General features: G+C 36.3%; 1 protein-coding gene across 1 annotated transcript; it reads left to right on the top strand.

Annotated features, from left to right (window-relative positions):
* The first annotated feature begins 14,041 nt into the window (after positions 1–14,041).
* On the top strand, positions 14,042–15,764 carry LOC117787363 (probable asparagine synthetase [glutamine-hydrolyzing]). Its single transcript, XM_034625870.1, has one exon. The coding sequence runs from the start codon at positions 14,078–14,080 to the stop codon at positions 15,758–15,760; it is 1,683 nt and encodes a 560-aa protein (XP_034481761.1). The 5' UTR covers positions 14,042–14,077; the 3' UTR covers positions 15,761–15,764.
* Positions 15,765–15,975: the final 211 nt, after the last annotated feature.

Here is a 15,975-nt window from a genome sequence, read left to right as displayed (position 1 = left end):
TTTTTTTTCTCTTCTTCTATATATACCTATATATGATATGTATCTGTATTATACTAGTATAACATTCATCTTCTTTTTCTCAACATTTTTTTAAGACTTACGAGTGATATGACAATTTTTAATTTTTGAACATACGTATGGGAAAATATCTTTCTTTTTACTCAGCAATATGTAAATATATATTTTAGTGTATATATATATGGCGAATAGCTTGCACCATATTTATAGCAGCCACTGTAGGCACACACAAAGTAGAGAAGTAATTTTCCAATATCTAACTGTCGTCCCTTTGTCAGTGAATAAGTGTGTCTCTAAGAGAGGGAGAGGGAAAGGGAGAGAGTTAGAGTGTCTGCCTTTGTAACTGCCACAGCAAACACTACAGATGTCAACCGTAGTGCATCCTCTTATCAGGAGAATAAGGGAGTAATGGAGGGAGAGAGAGTGGGAACCTTTAATGTGGAGAGCAACCAGCAGCCGTCATCGTGTTGTCGCCAGCGGCAGCAATTCTCGCCAAGCGGAGGGGGAGGCTGAGGCGGTAGTCAGTGGAGCGTGTTCAAGTCAAATTCAATCAATGCGTGCAACTTGGTGGCCACTTGGCGATGCTGTTTGTGGTTGCCAGTTGCCACACGCCTTCCCAACCAACTGGACACCCTCAACGACTGGCCACACTTTGCATTAACTGCTTTTAGCCGAGTAATTGCAAGACTGTGTTCGCATTTGCTTGCCACAGAGTCCAGAGTCCAGAGCAGAGCAGATCGAGTATCAGCCCGACTTGGCCGCATTATTAAGTCATAAAACTCAATTTAAGACGTTTAAACGGGATGCACTTATGCGTAATCGCATTTCGACGAGGCTGTCTATTAGCCTTTTAAAAAGGAACCTTTTTCACGGCTGTAATACACCAGAGGGAAAGGAAAGAAAGAGGGAAATGTTTTACAGCCGTAACGTCATTTTTATAGTGCTCCAATGATTTAACTGCATCCTGTTGCGTGCCAACAACCGTATGTATGTCCCACCCTACCCTGATCCTGCCCTATCCTGCCCTATCCTGCCCTGATCCTGCCTTCCTTGCAATTTCTTTAACACATTTCGTGTCACACAGGTTGACAATGTAACAAGTTTATGAGTAGCGTTATCCTCCATTTTTATCCTGCGTCAGGATATACAACAATGAATGTGTCAGGAGTTATGACTGCTATGTGCAGCATGGACTTTAACATACGAGGGTCGTTCCTCAACTAACTAACAACTATTTATTTGACAAAAAGTTTCTTTTGCTCAGTTGATAATTTATTTGACACTTTCACAAATTTGCGTGTACTTTATTAAAAGTGATTTTTAATAAAACTTGCATAAAACAAAAACCAATTCATTTTTTTTTTACAGAATATCATTAACTTTACAATTTGTGCTATACTTTCTATACATTTGCTGAACTTGCTGCATCAAAGCAAAGCAATTTAGATTTCTACCGTGACGATCGGATAATAAAGAAATATCTTAAATTTATAAATAAATTCTTATCAGCATTGGCACAAAAACGAATTTAAATGAATCACATTTTCACTTCTTTCTTTTCAATGGAATTGTTTCACATTTTGATAATGTATTCTGTAATATTTGATTTTTATTTAATGTATATTGCATAATTTCAATTTCTTGTGTTTAAAATAAGAATTCCTGTGGGAAACTTGAGTACCTACAGTTATACGAGAATTTAGCGCAAATTGAACCGACTTGTGGAAAGTATTTTTTATAACTAATTTGCTGAGGCAATATGCGGGCTTAGGTCTACATGTTTACAGCTTTATCGACACCGCTCTTAAAACAAAACAATGAGAGAGTTTTAAATTTGATAAGAGAGTTGAAGCTTAAAAATATATTAAATTTATGGAAATTCTATGGAGTTATTTTATAAGCTAATTTATTTAGAAAAGTAGAATAGAAACCATAAATAAAGTCACCTAATAAATATGAGAAAATATAAATATTAAGATGTAAACTAAGTAAAATAGATCAGTATGACTAAAACGAAATATCCAAGATATTTTCAGTTTCGATAAAACAGTACAACTTGTTTATTTATCAACTCATTTGGTCAACACTCGAAAACCAATATTTCAAAAGGGTTTTACGCCTTTTTTAACCCAGCTAAATGCATAGTACAAACCATGTGCTACTCGTACTCGAATAATCCGCAAATACAATCGCAATGCGTATTGCGTTCTTTGCTATACAAAACAGAAATTTATGACATTTTGATCACGTAAAGTTCCCTTCCCTTCCCCTCCCTTCCCTTTCATTACCACTAACCCGTCACACTCAAAACACGCATATAAATCCATGTGTAATACCTTTGTGGGAGTTAAGAGAAGTGGGAAGAAGGAGGGGAATTGGTTTGGAGGGAGAGCTAACAAATTGACTGTAAATATGCTAGCGATTGCTTTGTTGCTGTTTTGTAGCGTTGCTGAAGAGTTGTAAAATTTTGCGAGCTGCGTCAAAATGTCCGCTGACGATTTATGTTAGTTCTTTGTAGTTGTTATTGTTGTTGCTGCTGCTTTTGTTGTGTAGTTTGTTTGAGGAAAACATTTTGCCATCGTGCGGCTGAAAATAATTAAGTTTTTGATTCATGTCTACGATGCCAGCAACAGACAAAGGCGCGCTAACTACAACTACAACAAATAAAGCAGCAAAAGCAACTACAACAACAACAACAACAATTACTACTATAGTACTACTGGCAACTGCTGGCAAGGACACACGTTCAACATGCACAAAGGAGCCATAACAGGCTCGTGTGCAGCTTGCACTTCTTGTTGATTCTGTTGCCCCTTTTAGCCATATTTTCACATTAAGCCCGGCGATTTATGTAGCCAAGGAGCATGAAAGAGAGACGAGACCGCAGACAGTGGCAGCCATTAAAAGCGTACCGAGCATGCAATTCGAGTTGCAGTTGCAAGTAGAGCCTTCCTGCAACTCCGACTCCAACTGCAATTGAAACTCCTTGTCGTGTTCAGCTTCCTTTATGCTTATCCTGGCCATTGTAGATTGTGGCCAGCACGAACGCATATCAAATAATTGCCATGCAACTGGCAACCGGAGTTTCTCTGCGGGTTAAGTAGCTGTCCTGTGTCATTGCTGTCCGGTTGTTGGCGGCTAATTATGCTCGTCTTAAAAATAAATTACTGACTGAGCCTCAGATTGCCCGGACCGTCGGCAGGTAATTAGTTGTTGGCACCGTTGCTGCAGCTGAACTTACAACCTTTTAATTAATCACACTTCAAGCCATATTGAATTCAAGTAAGCAGAGTAAACAAGCTTATTATAGAGCTTAGTTTTTAAAGATTAAAGATTTATACGTTAGCATTTTCTACTCCAATATGTTAATTGGAAACAATTCATTTCCACAAACAATTTTAATTGCATTTTAATAAAATATATTTAATGAATTATTAGCTGTTGCTTTTGGCAGTTGCGCAGGCAACGCTGCGTATGCGTATTTTGACAGCTTTCGTGTTACAAAATTGTTGCATACTTTTAGGCATTGTATTTATTACTATTTTGATTTACAGCGTGTGAATTTTGCAGGCTCTCAGTTTTAATAAGCTTTAATTATTGACAAATATTTATGCATCACTATGTTGCACACACACACACACACATGCGGCAATAATTATTTAATGCATTTTCATTTTAATTGAATTCGTCGTTGACGTGCGAAAATAGCGAAATTTTGTTGTTGGACTCATAAATTTCCCAATTGGGCTGCACAAAACGATAAAAGCATTTGGTTTTCAAACTCCCTACTTCAATTCAATTTAAGCGAATTTCTGCTAATCAGGTGATATGCTCGTTTGTAGTAAATTTGAAATAAATTTGAGTTCGTGGTTATTTGTTATTGTAGCTGCATTAGTTGGTATGTATATTGAATGATTTGGACAAATGGAAGCGATTAAATTTGACTATAATTTGTAATACTCATACTTAAATTATTTATATCAGCATCAAATTAAAAAAAGTTAAAATAAAATGTAAATAAAATGCGCTGCCAGTGGCATTTATATATCCAAAATCCGGTAGTTAAAACTGCTTAGCAATTTGTATAATGACAGGTAGTAAAGTAAAGACTGCGAGGCATATTAAACTTTATTTGAGAGTCATAAAAACAAATTGAAAGACAACAAAGCATAAAAACAATGGCAGAAGCTTGCATATCAAACACAGGCAGATGCAATTTCTTTCAGCTTAAATAATTTTTTTTATTTTTTACATCAGGACAAAGCAAAATGACCACAAATTGAGAAAGAGCAGCAGCAACAGCAACAACAAAAAAAGGGCAACCAACAAGCTGATAAATTTTGCATTAATTAAAAACAAAGCTCTTACTATAAGAGGGGAAAAACTATTTGCAGTGGACAGTGAGATGTGGGGGTGGGAGGAGGATTGTATTCTTATCCGCTTTGAAAAATAATTGCTATGCCAAGTTGTGTTGACTTTGAGTGACGTTGAAGCGCATTAAATTATGATTAAATAATGGAATTAAATGGGGTTATGTTTTAGCATAACATTCGGGGAGATTCCCCTCTGTCCACTGTCCAGTATAATTAATGAAGACTGAACGCGCTTATTTGCTCGTTGTAAAGCTAAAGTGTGCAGAGTTAATTTATGTACGTGCTAAGTTAATTATTTATTATTTTTTTATAATAGAATTGCCATCAATAAAATCTGAGCAAACACATTAAATATTTTTTTAAATTACGCCGATAACGTAAGTTAACATTGCAGACTTCTGTAATTTAAAGTTCAATACTGTTATTGACTCGCTAATACACAGCTTCTACTTAACAGTCTACAGTTATGTAAAGTTAACATAACTTATGTTACTGTATGTTGAGAATGCAGAAAATGTAGCTTTGATTAGAATTAAATAGTATTAGTCCATTCTAACAATCTGCTTGGCATTTCAAAGACATATTTTCGTTGCCAAGAGCACAAATTGAGCCCAAAGAGAGAGCACAAATTTATTATTTGCGCCATAAATATCAAAAATTTTAAATATTTATTTTCATTTCATTCTTGAATGGAGCTGAAAAATGTTTTGTGTGAGTGTACTTTACGTTTAGTGCTTTTACGTTGTTATTGTTTCGGTTGCTATTTTATGGACAATGGCAAACTAAACGTTTATGTATGCTGTGCATTGTTATTGTTGTTGTTTGCTTTTGCCTCTGCTTTTGGGCATGAAATTTTTTTTTAAACGTTCGCTTATCAGTTATTTTCTGCGTTCTCTGCTCTGTTTCGGGTATGTAAATACGATTGTACGTAGTAAGTTAATAAATTAAGATGAAAACAAAGTGTATAATTATATTTTTTTAATTATCAGGCCTTAACTTGTGTTTGTTTTGGACGCCAATAAGTAACGCGCCAGTTTTTATTCCAGCTATTTTTGTTTTTTTTTTTTATAGATTTTTATCGGCGTTTTATCAAAGGGTTATAACAACAACAAACAACTTGAGTATGAGCACTTGCACTTGCCATAGTTTACAACTTCATTTTGTGGGGTTTGTATGTTAAAAATTGTTTCAAGTGTCAAAATTCACAAAGCTAGAAGGACCTAATGATTTATGATATTCAAAATGCAATGCATATTCAAGCTGCATGTTCAGTTGCTCTCAATATTTGTATCTTTTGCATCTTGACAAAAGATTTGTGCATTTTAAAAAAGGCAGCTGCATGTCAAGTTAAGTTCAATATCTGTAGATATTACAATTGCTACAAACTGAGAAACTATATTAGATTCTTTGATATTAAAAAGGCAGCTGAATGCTAAGTTCCTCTCAATATTTTTATCTACAACATACATATCAAAAGCTGCAAATATTGTTACAAGAGTTACAACTTGTCAAACGATTTGTGTATAAAGTTAAAATGTTATGTTACCCTTAATATTTGTAGATATGAAATGACATTGGATTCTTTGAGTTCAAAGTTTAAAAAGGCAACTGCATGTTAAGTTACTCTCTTTATATGTATTTATAATCGATATATCTATCTATAGCTATCTGTGCTGTAGTCTGGTATTAAATAAACATCTCCTTCTTCTATATAGATCAATTTTCAGCAGCCACTTAGCCATGACTGTGGATACTTTCAATTGCATTTACAACTGCATCTTTGTCGCTGTCTGGTTTTATATGTCGCCATTGTCTGCGTCTCTAACGACGATTTTGCCCCCTGCTTTTCCACACGCTTCCCACCGTTAGGGGACCGCCTCATAAAACGCTCGTTGCTTTGCACTGTGGCAAATCAGCAAAGCTAAAGTGTATCAAGTGAATTTTTATCAGCGCCACTAGCAAATAGACAACAAATTCTTGGCAACGCAACATTGACTACACCCCCTGTGTTCCACACCCCCACCCGCCAACACACACCCACACACATGCTTACTACTATTTGGTATAAAATATTCTTGTATCTCTTTTGTTTTTGGCTTGGAATTTTCTTTTACTCAAACTGAAAATTGAAATTTTAATGCCGCGCGCATATGAATGAAATTGTTGAGCTATTAAAACAGTTGGCGGAGATAAACAAAAAGATATAAAATAAAATTATCAAAAAAGAATAGCAACAGCAATGTAAATATGCGTAACATCAACCATAATACATACATATAAAATAGCGTTTAATTTTTATCACTCAAAGTTTATCTAAGCAGTTTTTAAACCTCATTTCTGACTCATTCAGTTAACTTTTATTTGTTAGTTTACCCCAAAAATGGGCAGCCCATGGCAATAATGAATACAACTGCAATTTGAAAAGCTCAATGTCTAGTTCAATGTATATCTGTTATATACTTTATCATCATTTGCTTATTGAGCCAATTTTGGCACATGTTTTTAGTCATTATATATTTATTTTTATAATTTGTTTATTTGTTTTGTGCTTCCATTTTATGAGTTCACCTTTTGAGCCAAAATATGTACATTGTGAGCTTAAGTGATATTTGGTAATTCCATTTCATTAAAGCTAACTAATTTGTTTTCTCCGCCTGACTGCAATTGATGTGCCAAATGAACGCGGCCCAGAAAATTTACAAAGGCAACAATTTTTGATTGCCAAAAATGAGAGAAGAATGAAATCCCCATGAAAACCAATGAAAGTTCGTTCCACAAATTGTTTTTAGTGCGGGTTACCAGAGTTTTGTTTTGTTTTGTTGCAGTTTTTGTTTTTGAACTGCACCGTCGCAGCCTTGACAGCAATTTGATAGACATAAATAAACAACAAAACTGGAAGAGGAATTTACAGTCCACACAACAAAAAATAACTAAATACACTACTCTCAAAAACTTACTAACTTTACTCATTCATTTGGCTTGTAAATATGTTTAAAAGGGAAAGATCTTCTCTACAGATTAATAGTTATTTTTATTACAGATTCTATGCCACATTAAAAAAAAGATTTATGTTTTTTACGAATTTCATATTTTCTTTCATAAATTATAAAACTTTCATATTAACCTATTTTATTTAAAATATTTAAGCTTCAAAAAGCATGCTATATATATTTTCATGGAATTCTTTTGAAAGTGAATTTCATTAGAATTTCGTCTTAGGTAGCTTTTATATTTTCTCTTTAGTCGGAAGCAGTAGCTTTACGGCACCCTAAAAGACAACTGTGATATTTAGCTGTCTTTAAGCCATGGCCATAAACTCTTAAAGCCACAATATTAAAAAGCTGATAAAATGCTTTGCAAATCCCTAAAAACTAACACCTCGTATATCATAGTCTACATTTTTGGAATTTTTCCATACTTTTTTGTCAAGTTCTCTGAACGTGTGTCACAAGCCATTCAAGTCAAGTTAGTAAGCCGACAGTGAAGAGCATTAAAACCAAGTCGAAAAGCATGCGGAAATTGTGGCAACTGCAACAGCTACAAGTTTTTGAGCGCCAAAAACTGGGCTAAAACAAGGACGAAAGTGGGCAACAGACAAGAGGCAAGAACAACGGCAGTACCAACAATTAGAGCAGCAACAACTCAACCGTAAGTTGTACTAGTAAAACTGGCAAAAAAAGTTAAGAGAATGTCGCGTTTATTATCGCCTGGGGAATGCACTTGACTTTGGCCATAATTGTTGTTAGTTGACCTGGCTGCCAGCCAGTTGCGCCTCTTTGTTGTTATGGCCAAGATAGAAATTTTACAACCGAAGCGTTTAATGGCATATCGCCCAACATGACAGTAAATTAATATATTATCTACCTGGTAATACGCGTTACTGACTCGTTGCCATCCGCATTTTATATTATCACTGCTTTTATTCTAAGCTCTTTTTCAGTCAAGCGTATTAAGTATATTAAGTATACGCCACATAACACCTCATAATGACTGTCCCAATTTCACATTTATTAAAGCATCGCCTTGGGACAGATGAATGTTTTGAAAAATGAATACACTTGAATACACTCATCGTAATCATATTTAGGCTTTTAGTGCCATCAATTGACAAAAATAAATATGTTAAATGTTCGCTTTGCTCTTGAATTGAATTAAATGCCGTGTGATTGGAGCATAAATAAATTCAATTCATTCATTTAATTTTTTATGGGCATGTTGAAATTCTTGTGTGCTAGTACCTTATCAAAAGCGCTATCAAATTGTTAACGTATTTGTCTTTTGAGCATTTGAATAATGCAATTTGATTTGTATTCTCTGACATTTCACTCAACAGGTTTTCATTTCTTTCTTGGTTTCTTCTTTTCATTTCTGTGGCTGCTGTCCTAATGTTTTCGTTGCCTGAGCAACCTTCACATTGGCCTGCAGCCAAGTCCATTTCACATTTCCCATTTCCCTCGCCTTCTTCGATGCGTCTTATTGATTCAATCATGGGAATAACAGCATCTTGTTCTTCCCTCTACCAATTTATACCCTCCGCTTATGGTTTGAAATTTTATTGTTCTCACTTTCCAACGTCTTCCGTCCCTTGTCCTCCGTCCTCTGTTATGTCTTCTGTCGTCTTGTGTTCATCTGTTCCGCCTCACAAGACACGTATCTCAATGTCAAGGCTGTGGAGAATTGTGATTGTGACCCTGTCCTGAGTGTGATAGATAATTTGCCTATGACTTGTGTCTGATAGTTTGTCATGTGCTTGTTACCCTGACATCTAACTACTTAACGAGACCCTGTGATTTCTGCTGCGCCTCGAGCTGTCTATTAAATGATTTTTGCCAGGCTTATTTCCTGCATTTGACACTTGGATTTATCTGACAATATACTATACAATAAAAATACTGTCGAATTGAAGTGGTTTTAAAGATTATTTGAATTTAAAGCTTTTACATTCTAATTTATATAATATTCGGGAGTTTTAGTGCTTAGTGTTAGTGTTGCAAAATTTTCGAAAAAAAATTGGGTTTTTCCAACACATAATAAATTTTTTTAACATTTTTAGGCTGCTGATAAAAGTTAGAATTGAAAAGAGTTTAAAATGTGTTCCTAAACAGAATATGATTTTTTAGCGAGTTTCTAAAAATTAAGTAATCAAATATTATTGTAAAAAATGTAAAGAAAAAATGAAATACAGAGTTTAATGTATTATTTATACATTGCACAATTTGCCTTTTCAATTTTATAACAGACAATATAAATTGCAAATTCCTAATAATTGAAAACAAAATTAAAATTATTTTATATATGTAATATTACAAAAACTTATTTTCTTTTTAACGTAAGTGTCAACAACCAGTGTCACATATACAAACTAAAATCTTGTAAGACTCAATGTAAATTTGCCTATATATTTTGCCAAGTATATTTGGTTTATTATTAAAATTTCCTATTAAATATTACTTAGAACTATTTAGCTTGAATAACTTGCTGAATGCTCACAGAATACTGAATGTGTCATTTGATCAACTTGTACTTATTATGCACCCCTGTTCCGTACATCTACGCCCATTTTCATTACCTTTCCCAACTAGGCGACTACCAGTATTCACCTTCCTCTGCCCTTTTGACAGCTGGCCTAGTTAAAGCCCGTACATGACTGGGCCATAACATAATGCGCCAAATAGCTAATTAACAACTGCAACAGTAGCATTTTCTTTTTTCTTTTTATTTTCTCTTTGAATTTGGTTCGTCCTGGCCCGATTACCAGTCATAGCCATTAGTCGCAACAGGACACGAGGCTTGCGTGTTAAGTTATTGCTGGGCATTCATTTGATTATGACAAACAGTTACACACATACACACGCAAGAACACATATCCTTTTATACACATACACACGTACACAATTAGCCAAAGGCGTGTCCTGACAGCCGCTGAAAGGCTGAAAGTCCTTTGTTTTCTTTCCTTTAGCCTTCTCACTTATCACTTGTGAACTTACTTTTTGCAAATGCCTTGTCAAAAAAAAAGTAAGAAATTTAATTTTTTGTCACGTCACAGCAAATCATTAACAACTTGAAGACATTCACCAGACGAGGGGAGTTTAATAATGTTTGCAAGTAAAAGTATTGAAAATGTTGAAGAATTTCTATGAAAAATAGCAAAAGCCAACGTTTGAAAATTAAGAATAGAATTTGCCAGACGAGGGCAGTTTAATGAATTTATAAAAGATGGATATTGCTTAAGCAGATAGTAGATATTTGACACAAGGATAGATTAAATTAACAACAATAGATGAAATAACTTGCAAAAAAAAAATGGTATCTTTCCGTCGAACATACGCAACTTTTTTCTGATTTGATATAAATTCAAGAGTTTCCAATAATTGTTAGCAATATTTGATATAGAATGGAATAATATAAATGCTTACAAAAAATAGCTCTCATTTAAAATCCTCCTACAGGGTATCTTTCAATCGACTATCCTATACTTCTATCCATTTTTAAATACATTTAAGGGTGCTTAAGAAATGTTATTATTATTTGACGCAGCCAATTTTTAGCGCCGTTTAAAAATAGTTATAAAAATATATCAACAATTTTCAACAACATGAGCCTCTTAAGGGTTTGGGGTCTAGAGCTGACCAGGCTTTTTGCTGAATCTCAACCAGACGACAGAGGATGCGGATATGGGAGCGGATTCGCATCCGCAACCCCCGCGGCACATTGTATTTTAAACTTGAATTTATTTTCGTTACTGGCGAGTTCGCTTGTTTTGGGGCGCAACGAGGCTGCAGTAATGCGCATTGATTTTGCTACGAGCCCATCCATCGATCCGGCTGTGCTGCTGCTTATCACTGAATCCACATCTAAGTAAGTGAATCCCCAACTGAAACTCGAATTCGTGAGTTCAACTTGATGATGGAAAGCCGCACAATTTGACGCTAAAATACCTGAAAAATGTGTTGATTTGATTTGGGCGCGTGAAAACTTTTTAATTAATTGCTTAAAAGTTTGGAATGTCTGGTGTTTCTTGTGAGTCTAGCGGATGTGGATCTTAGATTGGGAGCTCTGGCTTATACGGTCGACCATCGTTTCGTTTGCCCAAATGTCAAACGTGACCCAAAAGTTGTTTGCTCTTCCCGCTGACTCGCCCCGGACGTGACAGTAATAGGTCATGCCTGATTCAATTCTTTTGCCTATTTTTGCTCTGCGCAAAAAGTTTGTTTTATTTGAATTTGATTTGATATTTTTTATCGGAACAGTTTTGGCACATAAATTTATCTACGTGTTTGCGCTTAAAATTGTTTACCTTTTATGGTTTTTTTAGGTTAATCAAACTTTGTTGTTTGCCCACCAAATGGGAGAGTTCTATGAATAGCAAAATTTAAATATTAAAATAACAAGTTATCTTTCTATAAACTCAAATTTCTAACTGGAAAATTTATTTATATTTTAAAATACTACACGTACTTAAAATCCATTGTAAACTTGAATAGACTTTAATGATTTCATTTGTTGATTTATTTTTAAATTTGGTTTCTAAACTTTGTATCGAGTTTTCACTAAATTTATTAACTTCACAGTAAATTTATTTGTAATTCACTTTGGTGAAAATCCACTTAATAATTTCACCCCTTTTATCATTTTACACACAATTTGTCCGCCTAATTGACAGTACACGAGAGGACAGAATTTTGCTCAGCATACATGAATTCACATTAAAGTAATTTACATCTTAAAGTTCCTTCTTGCGATTAATTAAATTTCAACTAATTAACACCTTGCAGGCGGCCGAAACACGAAATTCGAAAAGGCGCGCGACACTTGAAACGCGTTTTGAAAATCGTTTGGGTTTCAGTTTTGTATTGAGGCAAGCGCGTCGTATACGCAACTTCCTGCCGCACTGCGACGCGTTCTAACGGCTACTGAATGACCGTTCGGTGTGCGAGACACCGACAACCGACGACGACGATGACAACAACGACGATGACGACAACAGCAGGCGGCAATATTTGAAAGCAACAAGCATTTTTCCAGGAGCGGCATGCGGGTTGTCACTCGGTCATAAATAATGTCGAGTTCATCTCTCTGTCTGTTGACAAGCAACTTTATGTTGTTGTTGTTGTTGTAGTTGGATTTTGCGTGTGTTTGAAGACGTGTTAGTCATGCAATAAAGCTGTCGGCTTAATTAAACATATAACGGTTTTATCTAATGGGGTTGTTTGCTGCTAACGTGGACGAATTAAACAGAACCACCTGTTAACAGCGTCCAGCACGTGAGCTGTTAACAGCACTAACAGCGCTATGTTAAACAAAAGCTTTTCTTTTAGCATTTGTTTGGTTTGATTACGTATTCGCCGCTTTGAGTTTTGTTTTTGTTATTTGCATTTATGATGCATATAAACACTTAATTTAAATGTGCCCATTTAATTGCATTTTTAAATATACAATTTATTTGCATTAAAAAGTGCCATTGCCGGCATTTGCAGTTGTTGCCAAATGCCGACGTTGCATATTTCAATTGGCATCCAATTTATTTACAATAAATCTAAGTTTGATAACGATTTAATTGCATTCAAATAATTAATATGCTTTCTTAAAGCTGCTTGCATTAATGCACTTGCACTTTGAACTGCATTTAATCTTTTAAAATCTGTACCTTTTGAGCAAAAAATAATGGAATCATTTATTTGATTGAGTTCTCAGGTTTGACAGCTAGCTTTCTATAAGTAGACATTTAAATCGGTTTACAACCGAATCAATTTTTGTTTGTTTACTAAATCGAGCTCTCAAAACGAACTGAATTAAATATTAATCACATACAAATAAAAGTGCTATGAATGGCAGATTAAAACCCACTAAAGCTGATAATTAAGCTACAAAAAATGCCCCATAAAAACGTGATGCTAATTAATTCACTTTCAAATTATTTACAAACAACACCCAAATATACCTTTAATTTAATACCTATTCTAAGTACACTGAAAAAAAGGCAAATGCAGTCTTTTAAAACTTGTTTTGTATACATAAATATTTAGAACATTTATAATTTCACGCGTTTTTCCTGATTTTAAAATGTCAATGAATTGAAAGAAAAAGTCCAGTTATTATTATATTTATTATTTAATAAACGTAACGAACCAAAGTCACAAGTAGTTGCCGATGCTATTTAAAAAAAGTTAAAATTCTGAGAAGCACGACACACATTTTTGGCGCAACTAATTTCAAATTGTTCTGCATGAACGATAATTTAAAATATATTAACTGTTTTATTTAAAAACAATACAGTATGATACCCTGTACCATTCTCTATAAAAATTCATTTGATTTATAAATGAAATTGTATATATTTATTCAAATAAATCAATATGTGTAAATATTTATATTATTCTTATGTTTAATTGGAAATGATTGTATATATGGTTGCATTTTTCTATGTGTACATTTTTGCCAATTTTATAATGTTGGGAATACTAGTTGAAATGATTTAATTTAGCAATTTCACGGAATAATTTAGTCGAACCATTTGCTATATAAGCCAGATTATGTGGTCAAAATCAAACAGTTGACGCTGAAACGAGTTGCAAGTTGCAAAAGTGACGAAAAAGTAAAGAATTCGATTTCTATTCCATGTGAACAATATTAAGACAATAAGAGTAGATCCTGTTTAACGATTCCTAAAAGTTTAGCTTGACAAAATGTGCGGCATTTTAGCCATTTTCTCAGCTGACGGACAGCCAATTGAGGCGCAATCCTTGCAAGGCAGCGAGCACAGTTTACGGGAGTTGGCCTATCGCCAGAGTGGCAAGCAGCGACATCGCGGACCGGACGACACGGGCGTCGAGATAATCGCCGAGCAGGGCGTGGCAATGGTGCACGAGCGTCTGGCGGTGATTGGCGTGGAAACGGGACATCAGCCGTTGTACTCGCAGGATGGTAATATTGCATTGATTGTCAATGGTGAGATTTACAACTATTTGGAATTGACCAGGCAGATTGCCAAGCGATTACCTGGCTATAAGCCCAAAAGTGACAGCAACGTATTAATCGAGCTGTACGAGCAACATGGCCAAGAGTTGTTGCAACACATAACGGGCATGTTTGCCTTTGTGCTGTACGATCGACGACGCAGGCAACTTTTGGTGGCACGTGATCCCTTTGGCATTATACCACTCTACATGGGCCAGGATGCGCGGGGTAATCTCTGGTTTGCCTCCGAAATGAAGTGTCTGGTGGATGTCTGCGAGCAGTTGCAGATCTTTCCACCCGGTCATGTGGCAGCCGGCAATGTGAAGCAGCTGCAACCTGTGCGCTATTACAAGCCCAGCTGGAAGGAGCTGATGCCCACGCAGCCAGTCAATCTCCAAGAGCTCCAACGTCAAGTGGAGCTGGCGGTGCGTTCCCATTTGCAATGTGATGTGCCCTTTGGAGCACTGCTCTCCGGTGGCGTCGACTCCAGCCTGATAGCATCCATAGCGGCCAGGATAATGAGAGAACGGGATGCCAACTACAAACTGCGCACTTTCTCTGTGGGCATGTTGGGCTCTCCGGACTTTGAGCACGCCCGCTTGGTGGCCCAGCACATTGGCAGTCAGCACACGGAGATCGCCTTCAACGTCGAGGATTGCCTGGATGGAGTGCGTGATCTGATATACCATCTGGAATCCTATGATGTGGCCACAGTGCGTTGCAGTCTTCCCATGTTCTATCTGGCCAGACATGTCAAAAGTACCGGCATCAAGATGATACTCTCCGGCGAGGGGGCAGACGAGATCTTTGGCGGTTACTTGTACTTCCACAAGGCGCCCAACTATGAGCAGTTTCACCAGGAGATGATCACACGCTGTGAGCAGCTTCATGTCTCCGACATTTTGCGTGCCAACAAGGTAACCATGTCCAAAGGCCTGGAGCTGCGTGTGCCCTTCCTGGACACCTCTCTGGTGGACTACGTGATGAGCATACGACCGCAGGACAAGATTCCCGGACAACTCAATGAATTCTCCGGTGAGCGCAAGTGGCGAATGGAAAAGTTTGTCCTGCGTCAAGCCTTCGCCGGGGATTATCTGCCGGATGCGGTACTCTGGCGTCAGAAGGAGCAGTTCTCGGATGGCGTCGGTTACGCTCTCATCGATGCCTTGCCCGAGTTTTCCGCTCGCCATGTCAGCGATGTCCAGCTGCTAATGGCGGAAAAGCGCTTTCCGATGAATCCACCCAAAACAAAGGAGGGTTACTACTATCGCTGCATCTTTGAGGAACAGTTTTCCAGTGAGGCGGCTGCCAGAACCGTGGAAAAGTGGGCGCCACGCTTGGACTGGGGTTGCCCGGAGGATCCGTCGGGACGAGCACAAGCCGCACATGACAAAGCCTATGGAAAGTGCTAGAAAATAAATACAACAAATTAATTTTTAATTACAAAATGTTACTTTTTTGGTGTTTTGATTTTTTTTTTTTTGGTAACTGTGCAATTTTTAGCATTTCTTGAATTAATTTTTTCTCTAATTGCACCATTACATTAGGTGTGTTCCAGAAATCTCTAGAGATTTAATTGTAATTGCACTTGGAAACAACCTAAATTTCAGTTTTTTATATAAAGACT

Source organism: Drosophila innubila, assembly GCF_004354385.1.
Source record: "Drosophila innubila isolate TH190305 chromosome 3L unlocalized genomic scaffold, UK_Dinn_1.0 0_D_3L, whole genome shotgun sequence".
Taxonomy (NCBI): domain Eukaryota; kingdom Metazoa; phylum Arthropoda; class Insecta; order Diptera; family Drosophilidae; genus Drosophila; species Drosophila innubila.
Note: the sequence above shows the minus strand (reverse complement) of the source record. Positions and strands in the feature narration are given on the sequence as shown.

What these genes read in the sequence shown, in the direction of transcription:
- LOC117787363 (XM_034625870.1), top strand. Translation starts at nt 14,078, where the DNA reads ATGTGCGGCATTTTAGCCATTTTCTCAGCTGACGGACAGCCAATTGAG.